The 22,347-nt window shown below is 39.7% G+C and overlaps 2 protein-coding genes and 1 pseudogene across 3 annotated transcripts; all 3 read right to left on the bottom strand.

The window, feature by feature from the left end:
• Window positions 1–356: 356 nt before the first annotated feature.
• Window positions 357–11,076, bottom strand: top1a (DNA topoisomerase Ia). Its single transcript, XM_069678133.1, has 21 exons — window positions 10,938–11,076; window positions 10,447–10,471; window positions 8,364–8,460; window positions 8,150–8,270; window positions 7,747–7,796; window positions 7,558–7,650; window positions 7,378–7,447; window positions 7,091–7,182; window positions 6,853–6,968; window positions 6,615–6,736; window positions 6,375–6,497; window positions 5,888–6,075; window positions 5,660–5,804; window positions 3,920–4,063; window positions 3,543–3,728; window positions 3,382–3,450; window positions 3,099–3,213; window positions 2,789–2,916; window positions 2,067–2,161; window positions 1,823–1,972; window positions 357–1,667 (listed from the first exon to the last, which is right to left on the bottom strand). The coding sequence occupies exons 1-21, from the start codon at window positions 10,968–10,970 to the stop codon at window positions 1,565–1,567; spliced, it is 2,265 nt and encodes a 754-aa protein (XP_069534234.1). The 5' UTR covers window positions 10,971–11,076; the 3' UTR covers window positions 357–1,564.
• A 1,290-nt stretch (window positions 11,077–12,366) lies between these two features.
• On the bottom strand, window positions 12,367–18,262 carry cyld2 (cylindromatosis (turban tumor syndrome) 2). 2 transcript variants are annotated; one of them, XM_069677478.1, is made up of 14 exons: window positions 18,163–18,262; window positions 17,297–17,800; window positions 16,879–17,008; window positions 16,028–16,275; window positions 15,770–15,938; window positions 15,109–15,241; window positions 14,814–14,918; window positions 14,463–14,542; window positions 14,271–14,337; window positions 14,054–14,186; window positions 13,845–13,953; window positions 13,611–13,729; window positions 13,320–13,524; window positions 12,367–12,969 (listed from the first exon to the last, which is right to left on the bottom strand). In XM_069677478.1, exons 2-14 carry the CDS (start codon window positions 17,729–17,731, stop codon window positions 12,764–12,766), a joined length of 2,139 nt encoding a protein of 712 aa, XP_069533579.1. In that variant the 5' UTR covers window positions 17,732–17,800; window positions 18,163–18,262; the 3' UTR covers window positions 12,367–12,763. The 2 variants fall into 2 exon arrangements, with proteins under 2 accessions (XP_069533579.1, XP_069533578.1); XM_069677477.1 differs by having other exon boundaries at window positions 17,297–17,759.
• Window positions 18,263–20,091: 1,829 nt separating this feature from the next.
• On the bottom strand, window positions 20,092–22,316 carry LOC138606345 (glutathione hydrolase 7-like; annotated as a pseudogene).
• Between the last annotated feature and the right edge of the window lie 31 nt (window positions 22,317–22,347).

Below are 22,347 nucleotides of genomic sequence, written 5' to 3'. Positions count from 1 at the left end.
GTTCTCGGAATGTTTTTTTTTTTTTTTTTTTAAATAAAATATACCACAAGATGAAAGGTTTATGTGAAGTGTTCAGAGAAAGTTTAAGCTCCTATTGCTTTCAGAAGAGATCAAATGAGTTCGACGAAGCAAATATGAGGACACTGCAACTCTGGCAAGACCTTCATGGCTGCTAGTCCAAAACCAACAGGCAGCTGTGCTACTTGGGGGCTCTGCTTAGGGAGAAGGGCCTCATTTTTAAAACTGAGGAAAGCACTTGCTTTCCGAATACACCTTCCTAAATTGTTAAGAATACACCTTCCTAAATTTCAATGAATATTTGAAATGTGTGGGGGAAAAAAAAGACACGTACACCGTTTTACTTGTAGGGTTTTATTCATTTTTCAACCTACAATGAGCATAAAGCTCAAATAAAACATGATCAAAGGCTATGACAGAAGGTAAAACAAGAAAAGGATGTTGACTTTACAGCTACTTACATCAATTGTCCTATTATAAGAGTGGAACATAATGAACGGATAATTCACATTAAATGTTACATTTCTTTATGCTCAATCTTTACACAATTAAAAAAACTGCCTAAATTGTAACAGATTGGTGATTTTTGGCAAAGTGGATATCCCTCACATACCCTTCTGGAAAGAAAAACACTTTCCATTTACTGACTTTAAATACATTATCATAGCATTATCTTCAAGTAACAAATGGGAGATTTTTTTCTTGGAACAATTGTTAAATTAAGATAAAAATCTGATGTAGACAGGGCTATGCTGGGAGCTTTAGAGGATGCTTGCAGCTCAAAATGAAAAATGAATGGTTCACATTTACACTGAAAAGTCCCTGATGGAGGCTGTAAAACAAAATATTCACATTCTGCTTGCTTAAGTAAATATTGACATGGTTGCATTATTTTCGCCCTTTGCCTGCCCAGACATCCTCTTTCGTGCTAAACAATTCATCATAGTCCAGTTTAAAATATTCACCCAAGCAGATCGCTTCCATGTCCAAGACTCTCATTCACACATGCACACACACAAACCCCTCAAAAGTCGAGCTCACATTTCCATTTCCTCGAAAGGCGCGTGGGTGTAGTTAAGGATTCATTTGATTTAACTTTGTCTATTAAAATATAGAATTCATTAATAATACACGGGCTAAAATACAGAGCAAGTGAACAGAGAAAATAAAATGATAAAGCATTTTTTTCTTTTTTCTGAATACAGTAGCTGTGGGACCACAGAGTTCAAAGTTCAGGCATTGTCAGGTTGTGTCCCCGAGGAGGGAGCGAGACAAAAGATAAACGGGTCTTCCAATTACTAGGACTTTGCCTTGATGCTCAGTTGTGGGTATAGTTCAGTCTTGATGCCTGATCTCAGATCAGATTTTTAAGACTACCCACAACATCCCCCTGCCACTTCAATATGGCATCACCATTTCATATTTTCTTCTCAAACGGTCTGAAATTCCTGGCAGGTCTGGCCATCGAGTAAAATTGAGTTAAGCTAAAAAACAAGTATCCAATAAAAAAAATGGGTGTATCATAGTTAAAACCACAAACTGGGATTTAAAATTCAAAGTCATCGTCGGCCATGTCAATGGCCCAGGCAAACTTCTCACGCTGGGTTTTGTTGTAGATCTTCTCCACTGGGATGCCCCACTTCTTACACCTAAAAAACAGACAGGGCACAGTATACTGTTGAAGCCGGTGCTCCGTATTTTATTCCTTACACACCTTTTGTCCCTCCCCATGTTATTTTTGGGACCAGTCAGTGATTTTTAAGCAACACCAGTTCAACACCAAAATTTAAGAACATTATCTTACCAAGCCACAGAGATGCGAGGGTCCAGATAATTGAGCTTGGAAGTGCCGAGGGCAATTTGCTTGTTTTCTTCACGATCAGTCGCCTGCACCTCCAGCTTCATAAGTTGCTCCTCTATCCTCTGAACTGCCTTCTTCTTGGTCTCCACAGCCCTAAAGAGGAGACGATGTCACACAAGGTTAGAAATATGATTAAACACGAATACCCAAGAACACACCTACTTATTCACAAAGTTTAAATACTTACTTTTTGGACTTTTCATCTCTCCGTACTTTGGCATCTGCCTTGGCGCCTTTAAATTCTCTCTTGGCATCAGAGAGCTGGTCCCTTTTAGCATCAATCTAAGAAAAAAAAAGTATTAGTATTAGTCTCCTAAGTTAAAAACACATTATTATTATTATTATTATTATTATTATTATTATTATTATTATTATTATTATCATCATCATAATACTTGGTAAGATTGCTTCCATAGCATTTCCTTAACATTAAACAGGACCCAGTACATCTACAAGAGCTTTAAAATCTTTTAAGACCAATTTGGGGGAAATCAAAGCTCCAAAAATAGTCTTCATGTCCTGCCTTTTCAGTTTTGAATGGTTAGGACAGTTTAAAACATTTGTGTAAGTTGTCATCACATCAATTTGAATATCCACTGTGCTCTTTGAGACCAAAAATTACACCCGAGTCCTTCCCATCTAGACTGCCATGAAAAGCTAGAAAATGTTATTTTGATTAAAGGCAGTGCACCCCAATTTCTATATCTGCTGCAGTTAAATCATGTTATTGGGAAATGTTTATTACTATTGATATTAAGAACTTAAGCAGATTTCATTCAAGCATTTTGAGATATAAAATCCCACTTTTAACACATGGCTGTAAGATGTTGCCGAAAATCCAAAACAAATTAAGTGTGATATACGAAGTAAACTCACCCTCAGAGATAAAATAATCAAAATAATTTTTACCTTAGCCTGCAGGTTCTGCATCGACTTCTCAAAGGTCTTCGGTGGAGCCCTCTGATGGTTACACAGGATGGCCACAGCCCTGTTAGCCCTGTTGTAGGACAAGATCTTGGCTGGAATGTTCTCCTCCGCTAGAGAGAGATGGTGAGTTTATAATGAGTTCTTGCAGACAGATTTATTGCAAAGTTGCACCTTGACTTAAAAATAAATAAACAAGCAGTTTAGATATCTGCTGTTTGTATCTCCTATTTGACTATACATGGGTCTGAATCGAGCTGGATTCTAGTTAAATTGAGTGCAGATGGACACATACCACTTGTCAGCTCCTTCAACTGCTGTTGCAGGGTGATTGAAGCGTTGTAGGTACGGAAAACTTTGGCTGTCAGACCATCCATCAGCTCCTGAAGGTGCTTGTTCAGAACAGAAGTCTGGGGGGGGGACAATTAGATAAATAACTACACAGAAAGAAAGACGTGTGTTTAGAGCAAACACAAGTTAGTTGATTTTGGAAGGAAAAGTTCACTTTGCGTAAATGTTTATTTAGAAAACCTCCACTAAGAAACCTAAAATAAGGACTTGAGTTATTTTTTGCTTACATTCAGGCGATCAAACAGGTCATCATCAGGCTCTTTGTTCTCCATAAACAGCTGAAGGTTCTTAAATACCTTAAAGAGACAGAACATAAAAATATCTGTTGCAGTGTTTGTACACTTGAAACCAGTGGATTCATTTGCCTTACTTTATTTTAAGTCCTTACCCTTTTCTCCACAGGTACTTTGTTGTAGTAGCGAATGGAGTCTTTACCCAGAAAGTCAAACTCCACCACATACTCTTGACCGTCGTTTTCTGGATATAGTTTGATGTGTTCAACTCTCAGAGAGCAGCAGCCTACAGTGTCCGCAGTCTCTCCTTCCTCCTTCTCATTACCCGCTCTCAAAGCCAGCTAGAGCACATCAGGACAGCAGGATTAGAGCCGGCTTATAAAGACATCACTCTCACTACAGCTAGTCTATAAGCAGCTGTTAAACCCTGCTCACAAGTTATAGTCATTGTTAAAAACCAACTCGACTGAATTAAAGACCCCTCAAGCTATGTACACACAAGGACAATGTCAATAGTAGAAATGCACCTCACCTTGTCGATGAAGTAGAGGGCCACAGCTCGCTGTCTGATCCGCATCTCCTTAGACTTCCAGTCTTCACGGTACTGGGCTCTGATACGGTCCACACATTTCTTCAGTCTACGAGCCGTTTCATACTTCTGCCAATCCTTCTCTCCCTGCAGACAACAGTGTGAAAGGAATGAGTCAAGAGATAACTAATAAATTAACTGGAGAAAGGTGTGCATTTAAAACATATTAGCTAATCATATTAGCTCTAATAAAATATCAAGGCTTTTATACTACCAGCATGTTCCCTGCACAGCAATGGTATGCGTCATTATTGGGAAACCAAAAAGTTACCAATAAAAAAAGGCAACTCTGCACATCATTAATGCCACTAAACAGTATCCCAACATTTCATTCCTGTTGGTCCTTAATGCCCTGCCCCTATATTATGTGCCAATTACTAACTACTCCAATAGAAACAAAAAGGACACTGCAGTGTCAACTTTTTCATTTTAGTAGAGAAAAAAAAAAAACATTAAAAGGTTTTTAAAGTCACAATACGAGCAGGAGACAAAATCGCCACGAAAAAGTTCACATGATATGCAGTCATTTGTGAATGGCTAAAGACCCATTATAAAGCAGTAGGGGTACGAATCTTTGGGTGTCTCACAATTCGATTCCGATTCGGAATAGTTTTTTTTAAATTAGTACATGCTTCAGGATCTACTCCCATCCTCTGACCTAATGAAGGCGGTGCGACTAATAATGGCATGAAAGCGTAAAATTATTTAATTTTTATTTTTTGAAAAATGTATCAACTGATTACAATAATAAACACACAAAAGGCAAATCTAAGACCAAATGTAACATTTACCTCAGGGGTTGACCATGACCACAATATTCCACTGGCCCTGAAATAACTAGTTTTTGGTATTTTTTTAATGCCAGACTGTTTCTCGTTATGCAAGGGTTCTTACTATTGAATATGTGTTCAACTGTGGAACTATTCTAAACTAAAATAGACCAAACATCACATATGGGTATAAATAAAGAGGTTTAATAATAACAGTACGTTTTTTTAACGAAAGCTTATGGTCTTCTACTTTTGTTGGTACACACACACAACCTTGTGCTGTGTATGCACTAAAGGTGTAAAGTAAACAGTTTGCGGCACGTCCTCTCCGTGAACGGTCCGTTTATGTGGCCACAGCGTTAATCTGCACCAGGACGAGGTGCCGCTGTTAACGGGAATACATACACACACACACACACACACACACACACTTGTGGCTACCTCGCATAACTGCCCATTTGCCTCGATCATCCCGCAGGCATATCGGTGACAGAAGCAGCGCTGCGCACATGTTTACAGGCAGGTGACACAGACTCTGCATGCACAGCGGCCAATTCACTCTGATCTCACAAAAAGCTGCACTAATGTGATACAGACTTTTCCTGTTGTTCCATGTGTGGAAAACACTGGTATGGGTATAGAAAGGGTCATCAGTGTTGGGGGAAGTAAATCTCCCTCTCATGTTTAAGAAAACTAAAACGTGTGCGTTTATCCCGGCAATGATGGTGTTGCAAAATCCATGTGGTCTTTGAACGTGACACCGGTGACGTTGCTGAAACTCGTATACCACCCATCCCTATCTTTTCCTCTTTTCCCATAGTCCAGTGCACTCTGCTTTTTTTGCCCACCCCTATAAAGCAGGTCCGCTCTCCTAAAACCTCCCTATGATGCAGAACTTGGCCCGCTAACCTACCTTGATCCTAGAGCTGGGGTTCAGCATGATGTACTTGATGGAGCCTTGAATGTTCTCCGTCCACGACACCAGCCAAGTCACCTTGTTGTCATGACGAACCTCTTTCCACTTAGTGCCTGGGGGGGGCGCGGGGTGCTTAGAGTCCCTATGAGGAACACATTGACGAAACATTAAATGATAAACTCACTTCTATCAGTTCAAGTGTCACAAAAAAAAACATCGACTCACTTGCTGCAGTTGACGATGATATCTTGAGGCCTGATGCGCCGTTTGAGCATACCCATCTTAGGGTGGTCTCCACGGCCACGGAACAGGCCTGGGGGCTCAATGCGAAAGTTAGCAATGCGTTCCCTGTGGTTGTCCATGATGCAGAAGCCGTATTCCTGCAGCATGCGCTCATTCTCTTCTCTAATTTTCTGTAAAAGTGCAGGTACAAACATTTTTTATATTACACCTCGTCTTGTTGGTGTCAAATTGAAGTCAAAAAAATACATTGACAAATTGAAATGTGCTAATCTGCAACTGACCAAATTGCATTTGACAATAGCTTTGTCAGCTTTATCACTATTAAAGATTTTTTTTTTTTTAATAACTGATTTGTCCAGCTACAGTGTGAATCAGGGAATCTAGGTACTTAAACACAAGGTTGGACTGGTAAAGAAAGTGGGATAGACGGAGATGCAGATGTATTTATACAAAACATGTAGAAGCTGACCAGTTTCTCGTCCTTTGTCATGGCCTTCCTAGCTTCAGATTGTGCCTTGAAGTATTCACTCATCTCAGCGAAGTTGCACTTCTTCAGGTCTGTGATCTTAGCCTTCTCTTCTGAACTCATTTCCTGTTTGAGCAAAATATGACACATTAAATAAATCTTTGTACAATGACTTAAAGACAGTGCACAGATGTTTTGAATTTTTTTTCTACAAAAAAAAAAGGGGAGCATTCATTTTTCTACCTTTTTCCAATCTTTAAAAAAGTTTTTGCGGAAGATATCCTTTGTTGTGTACTCGTGGTCCAGCATTTTGGCAAAGAAGGTTGCCACCTCTTCTGCTTCTGGACTGAGCTTCATGTGCTTACCTAAGATATGAGGGGGAGAAAAGCTTGATCTGTGCCACTCAGATGCCATCTAATACTTCTACATTTAAGCCTTTGTTGGATTTAAAAAAGTACTCCAGTGATTAATACAATCTTACCATCATAGTAAAATTTGACATTGCTTGGAAGAGGCTCATAAGGTGGGGCAAACACAGGCCCTTTGTGTTCCAGGAACTTCCATTTGACGCCGTCTGTGTATCTCTCTTCTTCCCACCTGGAATCAACAAAGTCATCCAATCGTGAGTTTTTATATGCCAGAGAAACAAAACATTACTCCATCCAAACATAACACACAATACATCCACACTTATAAGCAGGCTGGCATGAATAACTCACCATTTCCACTTCTCCTCTGGCTCTTTCTTTGCTTTCTTTTTTCCATCAGCGACTACTCCTTTTTTGGTTTTTGTCTTTTTGGACTTTATGTCCTTAAAAAGGGTGAAGAAAACATTTAGTTTTTTCATTTGCAGGAAAAAAAGTGTCAATATGAATACAGAAGTCTGAGTGACAAGTCTCCAAAGTTCATCAGGTGCTCCCTTATTTTGTGCTATTCAAAACATGGAAAAACAGGCCTCTTTGCATTGGTTGGAGACCATCTATAACCATAGCCCAAATTTGCTTACCTCATCTGCTTTTCTTTTCTTGGCCTTCTTATCATTTTCAGTCTTTATTTTCTTGGGCTTGAATTCGGAGCTGAAGAAAAAAATGAACTTGCATTACAAATTATGTTACATCGACACCTGCAAAGATAGGCTCAGCCTATGAAACAGACATAAGGAAGTCAAATTGCATAGGCCACTCACTCATAGTCATCATCCCGTTCTCTTTTTAGCGATTTCTCATGCTTAGGAGAGTGGTAAAAATCCTCTTCAGGCTCAGACTTCACATGTGGAGGGCTGCACAAGAGAAAAAAAAATGTAATCAGATATAGTTACATAGAAAATGCATCTTTTGGTGGTATGCAATTTAGTGTATGTGGAGTCCAGACATACCTGGCAAAGCCATTCTCTTTTTCCTTTTTGACTTTACCGTCAGACTTCACCTGAAAGGTTACAAAAACAATATAAAACTATTTGTAGACTAAATAAATAATTTTCTCTTTTAAAGTCAATCAAATCTTAATTCTGCAAAAAATATATTTCCATATGCAGTTAATAATTTTTTGAAGAAGCCATATCCACATGAAGATTTCCTCAAATGTAGCATAATAGAAAGAATAGACTAGCTTTGCATGTTGCCCCTGGTTTAAAAAAGTGAAGCAATGATCAGCACATAATTTGACAGTACTGTAGAATAATTCCTTATCATGGACCTTAAAAACACAACATTACATGTGCAGTCATACTACACAACCACATGTGCATTTTACCATTAATTACAATCATGGCAATTCACCTTCTCCTCCTTCCTCTTCTCCTTGTGCTTGTCCTTGTATTTGTCTGTGCTGCCATCTTTGTGCTTCAGCTTTTCCTTCTCTTTATCTCTGTGTTTTTTGTCAGAAGAATCCCTGTGATCGCTAAATTCACAGACAAACAAACATTGATTTGGGTGGTTTCAGTTTCCAATATTCAATGATGATGTACTACAGTAATTAAGGCCCACAACATACCTGTTGCCATGCTTTAATTTCTCTCGTTCCTTATCCTTCTTGTGGTCCTTATGTTTGTGTTCCTTCTCTTTATTCTTGTCTTTATGCTTGTGAGAATCTAAGAAGAAAACAGTGTCACCTTCTGCAAAAGTTAACTACACATTGAAACAACCCTACAATATACAATTAATGGTAAGATTGCTTTGTTCATTAAGTGCAATGTCTACTTGATATGCAAAGTACGACACTTGTGATTCTGTACTCATGCGGCAAGGACAAACTATGTGTACTCCCCTCAACTGGGTGCAAATATGGAGAAGAGATAACCTTAACAACTAACAACCCAGGATGAACTATACCCATACAAGTAAACATGTAAATTAAATTGCTACAAGACATCGGAGCATTCATCAGAATATCATGCAGTGTGGAGACAGGAAATCTACTGTACAGTAGCATAGCACCTCCTACTGCCCGTATGAGCTTCATTGTTTATGAGACAATATGAAATGACAGGCAAGTTGAAACATGCTAGTGAACAACGTAGGCTTTTAGGATCTTTTCAAAAGACAGTAATCAAAATTAAAGAGAAGTCATCCAAACTTTTCCATGAAAATGCCCCCCCCAAAACTTCAGAAATTACAAGAGCTGACAGTCTGATCTATTGAGAGGTTCTACAACCAAAATGCCTTTGTTACCCTTGTATGCCAGTGTTAAAAAAAGAACAGCTTGTATATTCAAGCTGAAAAGTTTGTGTATAATAACTATTTGCAACCAAATCAATTACTGATCAGACTTCCAACTTTACCATGATTGTTCCATTCATCGCTGCGAAATTATTTGTCCATTTCATCCATTATTTAAAAATGGCATATTTGATTAGTCACCCCCCATGACTTAAGCCAAATCAGTGTGAGATTAATTTCTATGAACATGCCCTTCAGTGCTGCAACACGTTATTGAAGAGAAAGTAGAGACCATTTCTTACAGGCTCTTGGATGCAAATCCACAATAAAGTTCATAGCTCACAGATGAAAAACTAACAAGTGAAGCGAAGGCCCTGTATGTCCCAATGCTAATGGATGGAAACCTATATGTGGACTTGTAGGTAAGAATCTAGAATTACAAAGGCAAAAAAACCTCTGATCAATAGTCATCACTTGAGTGGTTGCTGGATCCTCTTATGAAAAAGTCTGTTTGTATGAACAATTTGTACGAAACTAGACAAAGATATTGTCCCAGGTAGTCAAGTGTGTACACTGCAGATTCTACAAAAAAATAATTCTTCATTGACTAAAAATAAAATGTAATATTCTCTGTATGGATTTGTCTGCATTTGTTTTGTATACTTGAACTTAAACAGAAAAATGACAATAGCATGATAAAATAGGATATAAAACATTTCTTTTACTTTTAACATACTGTCAAGAATCTTATTTATTTAATACTTGTTCTAAGTTACAATGTAAGAATCAAAGTTAATGCTTATGGTGACGGTTGGTATGTGGATCTAACTTAAAACGGTCCACTTTCTCCTAGCATGGGGGTATGTTTAGTCCCTGTAGCTATAATAATAAATGCCTTTAGCAGTAAAAAAAAGCGTTTTCAAGACCGCTTAATAAAGACTAGAGTCTTCTTGGTCACCACATGGGATCTGAACGACGCACTATGTCTTTGCGTTTCTCCTCCCCACAGCCGTCTGCACTTCCCAGCCTGGGTTCAGCTTGCAGTGTAGTCAGGCCGCTTCACCGAAAAAGAAAATGGCGCAGAGACTAAGTCCTCAACCCCCAAACCCTCACTTTCAGATGGGAAATGCGGTGTTAAAAGCTAACCAACAGGAATTTCTATTACGATAAACTGGTAAAACACCTCCAGGTGTGTCCGAATAATGATTCAAAACTAAGAAATACTTTGCGGAAAAGCTCCAATTGTGGCTCCCTTTTGAACAATAGGAGCTTGTGAGTGAGACAGAGGACTTAGTCTCTGGACGCCATTTCTGTCCTCTGCTGTGAACTAACGTAACGATACATTTGTTCAGCGAAGATATGTTAGAAATGTATTAAACCCCTCACGTTAACTCGTTAGCTTTATGACAGAAACTTACCATTGAAACGAGAGCCACAGTCAACCTGAAAAATCACAAACAGATGAATGTTAAATATCATAGTTGCTAACTAGCCGGCTAACTAACTTTGAACTTGCTGGAAGGCAAAGCGACAGTTTGCATGCTACCCAGCTAGCTATGTTAGCTTGCTATGCTAGCTGGTTGGTATTATGGCTTAGTGGCTGATGCCGACGCAGCTACAGCTAACACTTGCTACAGCTAACATACATTAAAGTACACCCTCATTCTACTTCTCTCGGTGTCCATGCTTAACCAAACACACCTGGAAGATAACTTGACTCCATCTTTCAGTAACATTACAAATAAAAATGTGATGAAACATGTCAAGACGCTGTTAACAACACAATTAGTTACTCGGCTATCGCGCGCTAGCAGGCACTATTCACAGTTAGCCAAGTTACCTTGTCAAAACCAAGCAAACAAAACGGTTACAGGAAATTGTTCCCGTCAAACACTGGGGATGACATTACCTGGTCCTCGCTGTGGGAATGGTCCCCACTCATTTCCAAAGCGTTGTTTGATTAAAAATCAAAAATGAGTAACGTGTAGGGTTACCACACACCGGCCAGGAGATACAGGCAGAATGAAGAAAAGACACAGTTGTGTAAGAGAAAGAAGTCCCAAATGTGCTCGAATGCGCATGCGCGTTAATTTAAATGGAAGAGGCACCGTAGCTCCTCCTCTTCTCAAAACGTGTTCCTGTTTCAGACCACGATGGTCACACATAGTCCTTAGTGGGTGAAACATAGATCAGGGCACAAGTTGCCCCCCTGCTCAGTGGAAGACTCGTTTTTTTTTTGTATTCACTTGTCCTGATAAGTGACTGACGGCATGTGGCAGCTCTGTGCATATAACTGGTAATAATAATATTGACAACAACAACAATCTTTATATATCACCATTATATCTGAAGAGGTCTGTCTTTCAACACTCGTAACCTCACTTATTCTACCTCAGTTAGTGAATATTCCAAGTTATACTTCTAAGTCTGTCCAATGGCAGAGATTATTAAAATTCATTAGGAGAAACTGACATAAATATTAGGCCTTGGAATGGTGTTGTGTTGTTTTTAAAAGAGTGCAGGGCAGAATGTGTGTCACCTAACTGACAGGAGCCTGTTTTGCCCTCCCCAGCTTTGAGAGCCAACAGGACTGTCACATAACACCTCAAAAGCAAAGAGGTTTAGACTGTTGTTGACAAGAGAATTGAAAGTCAAAGGTCCAGTTCAGAATAATAGCCATCTAAAAAGCCCTTCAATTGGGTGTCGGTCTTATGCCAACTGGCCTTGGTGGTCCTGTTGAGATCATTTAAAATGATCCAGTATCAGCTGACCTCTGAACAACTATAAAATTTACTTGCATACTCAGAGCAGCATAAAAAACACAAGTAGCATTTCTCAGTTAGTGATAATGCACTTCATAGTAGATATGAGTGAATGCTGTTGCAAACTCATTTATGTCCACAAGAGGGCATTACAGACCATTGGTATATGACCCAATATTATTCACCTGACCTCAAAGAACCTCAAACACAACTTTGGTCTATAAACTCAGGCCATTCAGGTCAGACTTACAGCTCTGATGTACACAACTCAAACTAAAATAATCTTACAAATTCTATGTTATAATTTTGTTTGTCTGATTTTTTGTACAATTATGTCAAAGTTCCTAAACTGATATCAAAATGTGATTTATTTTATTATAAAGAAAATACTTATTAATAGATCTACTATGCACTAGTAAAATCTGAACACAGTGCAATTGTTTACAGCTGAACATACAATACATGTCCTTTTCAATCTACAAATTTTCAACAGACAGCCAATCAATGAAAAAAGCACATAGTGTTTCATATTATAATTGACAACCCAAAACTAACCACAACACACTTGTCACCAAGTACACTCAAAGACTTTAATTTACCAAAAAAAACAGGCAAACACACAAAACAATAAAACCATAAAATTCTCTGATGTACTTCAATATCCTTTAAAGCTCTTGGAATAAATAACCTTGTGTAACATCATTAAGACATTCAATGGATGAGGAGGGTAAAGATGAAGACTTGACAGAGTTGTATTTTTACTACTCATCTACCTTTGACTAGGAACTTTCAAAGTCAAATTTCGGAACTTGCTCTTCAATAATATTGTTTTTTCCCCCTGATGTTAAAAGCATCCGTTTCAGTTCCGGCTGTTTGGATGCAATAACCAACACAAAATGTTGCTGATTAAGCAGAAATGCAAGGTTATCAAGGCACTGTTATGGGAACGTTGTGTCCTCATCCACACAGGCTTTTAAGGCTCCTGATGGCTTGACTTTGAAAGTGGCTTGGCTGGGTTCTGGTATAAAAACATGTAGGAGTCACATAGCAGCCTGCGCACTAGTTCAGGAGCCTGTGTGGGGTTAGCTCGAGCCAGCTCCTCCTCCGGCTGGGACAGGAAGTCACCCAACTCCGGACAAGCCCTGATCTCGGGAATGTTATAACCATGTTTGTCGTCACCTGTAAGAAAGAGTTGCCTTCAGATTAGACATCAGCTTGAGGAGAGATAAAGACAGACGTCAGAATGTGTTTTTATCTAATACTGTTGAGGCTGCCTTATCAGGACAGAAGGCAGTCATGGGGAAACACTTCTTAGAAAAGCAAAACAAGTCACAGTTTGCACGAACCTCTGAATGATATTACTCGTTTGCTTTATCTACAGTGTCCCTAATGCATGTTTTCTTGCTGCTCCAGTCAAGACAAAACCTTTTACATTATTTGAAATCTGTTGCCTTAAGAGGCTTTTACATCCTTTGATGTAAAAGGTTTTGCCCTGTAATTAAAAAAAGCTGAAACTGATCTGATCTTACCACATCTATCTGCCATACTGTCAAAGAACAGCCAGGAATGAGGGTCAGGGCCAAATTTGACAAAGGACACATAGTGGCTGGTTTGGATGCAGAGCACAGCAAACAGCTGCATCATGTGCCTGGGCAGAGGAGTGTCCGAGGTTACATCTGCAGGTACTGCTAGTGCTGTGGGGGAGTGACCCTGCCGTGAGGGATGGGTGTGCACCTTTAAGAAAAATACAAAGTATAAATGCTTACACTGTACGCTGAGAAGTGCAATACTTGACATATAACAATGACCATCTGGCTCACCTGTGTGTTGCAGGTAGTGCAGTACTGTTTGACTCTCCCTGGCTGCAGTTTGCGATCTGGTAGACACTGAAGACACTCGTACTCTGCCAAATGTCCACAAATGAAGCATTGCCTTGAAGCTGTCGAGAAAGGCAGGTAATACATAAGCATCCTTGAGCCCTTCAAAAACATGTTAAATAATTCTGTTAAAATCTTTTAGATTTTATGTCAGTTGTGCTAATGTCTGTTTCTCACAGTTATATAGAAGATCTGTGATGTCCAGCTCAGTGGAGGGAATGATGTGAGAAAACATCTTATACTTATTTCCAAACCTTGGCATCTGAACCATGAGACAGGACGGCATCTGAGGGACATAAGAGAGGTCATGATTACATGACTTCATAGAGGTGAACTTTATTAACCCACAAGAGATTATTTTCCTGTTTAGAGTAGCACACACTCACCTCTTCAAACTTGAGGTCACCTGACATGCAGGATGTATCCAGAAGCTGTTGAACAGTTGGTATTTGTCTCATCTGTTCTTTTTCTAGAAAAATCTGGAAGGTGTAGGCACCCTGAGATGATTCACACCTTGATCTAAAAAGAAACAGAATTTCAGCACTCAACTTAATACAACCAAATAGGAATTAAAAATAAATACAAAGTAGCTCAGGATCTTACTTGAGCTTGAGCAGGGGCTCCATGCAAAGCACCTTCTGAAAGAGGACTGTGATGAACTCCTCTGGGTCTGCAGCAAGTAGAGTAATAAAAATACATAAATACTTCATGGGCATGCTTCAGTTTGGTGTGATGCTAAATTCTTTATATTTTAATATATTTTCAGTAATGTATATTACAAATAGGCGTGTTTACCTTTTTCCTCTGTTTTGAACGTGTCACAGCCGAGCTGTGTGCGGAAGTTCATCACACTCTGAGCAGGTACAAACCCTTGTCTGCAATAAAGATTAGCTATCAGTAGGCAAACACAAGAACTCAAACATTGGAGTAGCTGCATACACCAAAACAATCATGAGCAGAAAAAAGGAGCAACCTCCTCAGGAACTAAGCATTTGCACTTGTTTGTTTTGGCTGGTGTATAAATGTAACCGTATTATTGGAGCAGACAGTACTTGTTTACCAATTGAGATTATGTAAAATGTAATAATGTGAATGTTTTGCAGAATAGATGATGAACAATTAAAAAGTATTGAAGTAGTGTTTTACCTGCGTAAACGGTTGACTATTTTCCTTAGAGTGCAGGTTATGTGTTGCTCTGTGTCAGCCGGTTTCTGGCAAATATTATCCAGGGTCACGGCTGAGCTGAACAAACTGAAGAGAGAAAAACACAGTTTATCAAGCACTTATCTGACTGCAGTTCACTATGCTCTTTTAGTTGTACATGATCTCCTCTAAATAAAATTACTTCAGATAATGTGAGATTAAATTAAATCTGAGCGGAGTTTGCAACAGTGCACTACTTGAGAATACAATGTCCTAAAGGTGGGTGAACGGGTTTTACCTGAAGAGTGTGGCATCAAGGTAACAGGAGTTGATGTGTCCCTGAATCCCTTTCATTCTTCCCACAAACAAAGACAAGGCCTCTGATTCGGGGATAGGTGGTGCATCCTCCTCTGAGTCTTCAACTGGAGGAACTGTAAACCGCAAGAAAACAAATTAAATGGCATTTCAGCACAGACCTTATTCTTTTTTAGGTAGACATGATTAGAGAAACATTATTTCCTGAAACAGCCCCTCAATGGGCTCAAACACAGTCACAACAATTAATTAATTCAGATGTTATTAATATTTCTCTTCACCAACTCCTGCCAGAGGCACAAGTGTGCCATGGTGAAGTTAATTAAACAACAACAAAGAATGATTCATGGCTTTTTTGTGTTCAATCAAGAGTGATGCTTCAACAAGATGCCAAGCTTCTCAAACCTGATTCTGGAAGGTTGTGTAATGATCCAGCCACAAAATGGCTGGACTTAGGTAACTTATCATTACATTGGCACGCTGATCAACACATCAGGCAGCAAATTCTGAATGAATTTAAGCTATGCTAAGTGCTTCAATTTATTTTATACAAGTAAAATGTAACATTGGCATTATATCATTAATATCAAATGTTCTTAACATGCACATTTTAATGCTAAGTGTATGCAGGACAAGTGTCTAACCTGGAGTTGTTTCGGTGGGTTTGAGAGTCACCCTTTCTGTAGAGGAGTGGAAGAACCTGCTGTCAGGGCTGCACTTTGTGATGGGAACAAACAATGCTCTGCTACCTTTACAGGTGAAATACCTCTGGCTTCCATACTTCCCATCAGAGCAGCCGTTCACCTCATAGTCCTAAAACAACACACACCAAATCAGTTCTGAGGTGTCTTAGATGCCTGAAGCTGTAAGAAAATGTGTCCTTACATTTTTTAGTCACTCACCAATTCAATCCCAGCCCATTCATTATCCTTCCCTACAGGAACCCCCAACCACCGGACGACCCCATACACTGTGATCCCTGTGTTTGACACCACCTCCACCATGGATCCGACCTCCAAAGGCAGAGGAGAAGTGCTCAAAGTTTGGCTTCGAATGACGCTCTGCTCTGTATGGTTCTCTCTCAACTGTCTTGCATGAGATCCTATGTTGGGCATTGAGTTGATGCGCGTCACTGCTTTTTTGTTAAGACCTGCGGAGAGGTATGGAGCACATGTCGTTAGAAAGTCATGTGACATTTTTTTAGCTCATCACATGTCGCTTCATCAGATCGACCTCAGGCTTACCCAGCATAATTCTAAATATGAGGTATGCAGACAGCTCAGAGTTCACAATGTGCAAAACGCCAGACCATTTGACAAATCTACCTGTTTGCATTCCAGTGTAACAAGACTAGTTTTTCCAGTTGTGTACAACTTATGAGGTTTCTCAGTAGTCACAAGACATTCTCTCAATACTTGGAAATATCTTGTTTGCTGACTGGATGGAGATGGATATTGTTTTTTGGAGCAAAAAGGTGATTGTTGTTGGGTTTTTTTTTAATGGAATACATTTGCTGTTGCTCAGGACGTGCAGCGATTCTCCTTTAATCAAAAGTGATTCTGTCCTTACCTCCGCCAGTCTGCATGACAAGGGCAAGATACTTTACCCCTATTGCTCCTGAAGGCTGTGTTATTAGTCTGATAAAGTGTGTGTTCATGTTGACATGTAATGTAAAGTGCTTAGAGTGGTCAGAGGAAACTAAGTATCCTGTTTTTCAGAAATGCCACATTTTGACTCTGACCAGTTAACTTACCCCCACATTGGCCATCTTTCCAATGCAATCCTAGGGGAACAGAGTAGGATGGGACAACCTGGACAATATCTGCAGCACTGAACAGCGGCAGAGGGGCAGGTTTTTTGGATGACAAATTGTGATCATTGTCCTATAAGACAGGCAAAGAAAAACAGATACATTACACTCTTATTCCCAGATTACAGAACACAGATAAACGCAATAGTGCGTGTGAACATTTTGCATCATGTATCTCTCTGGCAATCATTTGACTGATAACTTTGTTTAAAGAAACAGGTCGCTGGATGATCATCCTTGCCTCAGTATCATCTTTAAAGAAACCTGCTAAATTAAACTATGCATCTCAAACTACTCAGTTATTTAATCTAGATACTCTTTAATTCTGCAAATGATAAACCAGACAAACAACTTCACCCACCACAGATTCCACCTCAAAGCCAAGCATTTGCAGGTCATCTTTATTCTCCTTTCTGCCTATTTGCATCAGGTTCTTCACCAGCCCCGGCATGTGTCCTTTCTTGTGCTTCACCACCACCAGGTCATCCTGAGACAGCTCACAGATGGCTGAGAAAAGCTGGGGGTTACACAGCAGCTCCAGGCGTTTGCTTATGGAGGAGACAAAGAGCAGTAGCTGGGCCTGGTGGCGGGTCAGAGGGTAAGTGTCCTCCCTCCTTACGATGCCTCCACTCTTGGCGCTCCCCGCGTTGCTGCCGCCGCTGTACAGCAGCCCCATCAGCTCTCCACTCGGCGTCTCTGCCTCCACCCGGCCGATACATCCGCGGCAGAAGCCTTTCCGGGACTTCCCACGTATCACAATGAAAAACTTGTCCTTTACTATTGTTTTTGGCTCCATTGAAATCCTTAATTTCCACCAGTGAAGTCTGTTAAGAAGCAGTTTTTTTTAAGAGTAGAATCATTTAACCTGAAAAATACAACATGTGGGAAGTACTTACTTAGGAGACAATGAGGACACGAATTTTGAATAAAAATATAATTAACTTTTTTATCAATTTCCATTGTGTCCTGGTCAATAAAAACACCCTGACACAAAGTTTAGGTTAGTAGTAGCCTATAAAAAATAGCAATAGTGTTAAAATATGTAAAAGTTAAATATAGTAAAACGTCCATATGTGCCTGCACGAGCTATTGCATCTAGGGTACTCCACCTCTTAAAACAAACGAACCAACCTGCCCTGTTACGTTACACAAACACATATTATCACTATCAATTGTAAGGGGGTAACTAGAGTTAAGCCTTTCATACCATTGATATGTCTCACTTACTTTTTCAAGTTGTCAATAGCAATTACTCGATCAGTTATCCGCAGGTTCTACATGAATTCATTCCTCACAAAATCAGGTGACTCCAACAGTGACAGCTCTCTTCCTCTTGACTTCATCTGAGTGGGTGGGATAACCTGCAAGCATTTAAATACTGACCTGCATGTGACCGACAACGCCCACATAGCAGCTCTTCATTTCTCCGCCTTAAAAGTGTCCTCGAGATTTCCGCAACAATACATTTTCTATCTGATAAAAAAAGGGACTGTAAATGAATGTTAATGAAACGGTTAATGAATATGCAACTTGTGGCTCAAAATGTTTTTTATTTTTCAGGATGAAGTCTCCATGTGTCTTCACCAAACATCACTTCCAAGTAAATATTCTCGCTGCTGATGTAGGGAAATGCACATACAGTACCTTAGCCTGGGTTATTATTATGTGAATATTGACTTGCACAATATCTGCAACATTGTTTTTATTTTGAATGTACTTGGGTTGAGTTTTTTAGCTGCACAGGACACATTTTTTAAAATCAATCTAATGATCTTTGACTCATGTCTTCTTATCCTTCTCCCATAAACTGATCTGTTATTAGCTTTGACATTAAGATAAGCCCAAAATTCCAGCTTAATTTCTTAGAATATGGTATATGTCATCCTGATGATATGTCATTGCAGCAAAATACTCACTTGTATCTGCACAAACAATGCCAAGACATGTTGTTCGAAAAGTAACCAATGCCTAGACTCCTAGGTTTTGAGTGACATGTTTGTCTGCATAACACATGTGACATGTCCTACCCTGTGATGTTGGTAAGAATGCCTGTCGATATCTTGACTGCACATCAGCTTTACATAAGAGCCCTCATTTTCTTCGGCATGGTGAGCATGTGTCCTCAACCAGCATTAAACTTTGTCTGTTGTTCGTTGGTTAAATCCATATCAAAATATCAGATCAGGGTTAAAGTATGAAGGGAATATTCCTTTAATTCATTTTTAAGACAATTCATATGACTTAACAATTTTGCCCTATTTAATAGAAAGCACTTGTAGGTCTGCTATTTGCTGGATGGTGTAAAAAAACAAAAAAGCTTAAAACACTGGAGATCAAATATAAACTTACAAAGTAGGACAACAACTGTTTATCCATCTGCTACCATCTGCCTTTGGAGGTATTTATGAACAAAAAGTGAAGAAGACTATAATAAACTATCAGAAAAATTGGGATAGTGTTATGGCCATAATGACATCTTTCTTCCTAAGAATCCCCTTGAAAACGGTTTGTCTTCACTATTGGAGCTATGTGACCCTTTTCATGCAAAGACTGCACACTCTCCTGGAAACTCCGCTGACGTGGGAGAATCTGGAGAACAAGAAATGACTAACATGAGAAAATTACTAATATAATAAGAAATAGGCAAAGGTCAACTATTCAATACTGTCTCACTTACGGTCAACAACAACTCTTTTTGGCTGAGGTGGGGGAGTCTTGTCATGGAGAGGCTGTCATTTTTCTCTTTATAGAAAGGAAAGTGCTCAAAAACTTTTAAATTGTGAATCTTTCAGATGCAAAATCCTCATATCTCCCATTGAATCACAGTAATGACAACTTTATAATGTAAAGTGATCAAACCTGGGTGATCTTTCTCAAACTCTGTTGTCCCCCTGAGCTGCTCAGTGCCATGTAGATGCCATGCCATGCTGGCACCACTATTGTGGGCATGAGAGATGATAAGGGCCTCTTTCCTGGCTGGGATCCGTTTTTCAAAAACAAAAATAGCATTGAGCCATCTTTCACGAGCAAGGACCACACCAATGAGATACATTTGGACCATTTATTATTACAATGGAATGTGAAACAATTTGGATAATTTGAGGATAATAATGATAAATGAAGATGGTTGCGTTGTGGGGAAGGCTTCATTGGGGATCAGCGGCAGCTCCTGGGCTGGCGGACCCTAAAGGAAAGAGGAAGGATATAACGAGAAACAAGAATGACTAGGTGAGAAGGGTGGTGATGCTTATTCAGGCACATTAAAGGCAATGACTGACTGAGGTGTGGTTCTGCTCCTAAAACTTTATCTCCATTTAAAACAATACAGTGCAGTAACTGATTTCATTGGTTGTATTTTAATGCTAATGCACCCGGTTGGTAAAAGGTTGACCATGTTATGATTCAGATTCCAAATGACTTGCTCAAGGAACTGCAAGATCGTAGAGATAAGAGATAAGATAAAAGAATGTCAGTGTGCCCAGCAGCACATACCACACATAGTCACTGTTTACGTCAGACTGTCGGCAGTAACAGCATCACCTTGCAACTGACACCATGAGGTCATCTGGACCCATGACTACTAGCTGTCCGGCTGCTGTGTCTGCAGGGAGTGGACAATAAAGCAGTACTCAGGTGGAGATGTATGAGAGGAATTGATCTTCAGGTGAGGCTATGCTTGACTTTTACTTTAGCAAGAGCAGAGAGAGAATATACAGGAAGTTGACTGAAAAGCCTGATGTTCTGATTAGTGAAGATAAACTAAAAAATGTTATGTAGTGTATAACCATTTGAATCATGCCCTAATACAAAAATCAATGTGATATTGCAGTTTCTCACTGAAGCACCTCAGTAGCCCTATGGTATGTTTGACCCTCTGTGTTGTTCGCATTGAGATGGATGGCTTCCAAAAGCTTGCGTGCTGACATCAAGTCTGCACCAGCAAAGGGGGGAGGAGGAACTGGAATAATAAAATCACTTCCATGCACAGTGTTATTCAGTCTATTGTTGAACAAAGTTTAGTCTTTACCATTGTACAGGACCTACACTGGTTGCTCAACCTGAACGCTGTAGTTACTGATGTCGTCTCTGCTGAGGGCCTTTTCATTAGCTTGCACCCTTGCAATCAAACACAAAAAGATGACTACCATTTGGATCATTGTAAATCACAAACTCAGACTAAAACTAAATTCCCCCTCATTATTTTTTTTACCTAAAACCAGAACATTTAATGTGTGGATGTCAGTCACCTCATCCTCTATCTCTTGTGTGTATTTCCCATCATGGAAGTTGGACAGAGGAGCCTGCAGGACTCCAGCCAGACTGGGCATCCTCAGGAATGAACCAGCAGGCAAAGCCTGGACATCTGGGAAGAAAATGTCCCTGAAACCTTTCAAAAGCTGCTAACCTTTTACCTTTGATATGGCCTCAGCTGTAAGATTACACAAATGAGTCACATCCTTAGGTGACATCATCCTGTTATAATGTGTGTAGGTGGTTAAAGGGAAAATGTAATGAGGGATAGTTTGACTCAACAAAGGCCTAAAGAGACAACAGTGAGAACTCTGGAAACCACCTCTTCCCATGATTGTCTGCAGAGAATTTGTGGTAACATATGTTTAACTTAAAGGTTGACAAAAAAGTCTGAACACCTGATAAATTTCCTGTTATCTTAACTTTTTACCTCCCATACAGGCTGTGAACCCAGTGCAACCCTCTGAGCATTCCTGGCACACCCATTTGCTGACCTGCCTGAATGGATGATGTAAGATTAAATATTTGATAGCTGTGTAAGTGTTTTAGGTGCAGTTCCCTGACAAATTATCACTCTGGTTTTGTTCTTCTGGGTTTCCTGAACCAGCATCACCCCACCTCTACAAAGAGAAATGATCAGTGGATGAATTTGTAATCAGATGTTTGTATATTTTACACTAAACATGACAACCTGTCCGTGACATACCCACCAACACCTGACTCATGAGGATGCACAGCACCCAAACACAAGGTGGCAGCAATGGCAGCATTCATGCTGGACCCATGGTCATGAAGGACTCTGGCCGAGTGCAGTGCACAATTCATGATCTGATAACACACTCTTACAAACACCTGAGAAGTAACTGTTATGAGATGGATAATGCAATTGTGGTGATGCTTACATGTGGTATCTTGCATGACATACCAAACGTTGCCCAAGGTAAATACGCAGGATCATGGTCACTCCAGTGGCAAAGGTGAGATGCAGCACAGACAGGTATAAGTGTAGCCTGACTTATACAGTCCTCATCTGTCTCTTTAAGGTTAGACTGGCTTTGGTCTGAAATTTTTGGGCTACTCGAGGCTGACTGTTTCAACAGGATCTTTGCCTTTTGAGAGATGGCCAACATGATTGGGTTTACTAGCCCATTAATGGTTCAG

Source organism: Semicossyphus pulcher, unplaced genomic scaffold, assembly GCF_022749685.1.
Source record: "Semicossyphus pulcher isolate SPU_LCO1_2020_fin unplaced genomic scaffold, fSemPul1.0.p SCAF_3, whole genome shotgun sequence".
NCBI classification, from domain to species: Eukaryota; Metazoa; Chordata; class Actinopteri; order Labriformes; family Labridae; genus Semicossyphus; species Semicossyphus pulcher.
Note: the sequence above shows the minus strand (reverse complement) of the source record. Positions and strands in the feature narration are given on the sequence as shown.

Coding starts and splice junctions, on each gene's coding strand:
- top1a (XM_069678133.1), bottom strand. CDS start 10,970: ATGAGTGGGGACCATTCCCACAGCGAGGACCAG. Junction 6,969..7,090: donor CCAGAGGAGAAGTGGAAATG/GTGAGTTATTCA, acceptor TGTTGATTCCAG/GTGGGAAGAAGAGAGATACA. Junction 1,973..2,066: donor AGAGATGAAAAGTCCAAAAA/GTAAGTATTTAA, acceptor TCTCCTCTTTAG/GGCTGTGGAGACCAAGAAGA.
- cyld2 (XM_069677478.1), bottom strand. CDS start 17,731: ATGGAGCCAAAAACAATAGTAAAGGACAAGTTTTTCATTGTGATACGT. Junction 17,009..17,296: donor GCTTTGAGGTGGAATCTGTG/GTGGGTGAAGTT, acceptor CCTGTCTTATAG/GACAATGATCACAATTTGTC. Junction 13,730..13,844: donor CACAGATCTTCTATATAACT/GTGAGAAACAGA, acceptor CTTTCTCGACAG/CTTCAAGGCAATGCTTCATT.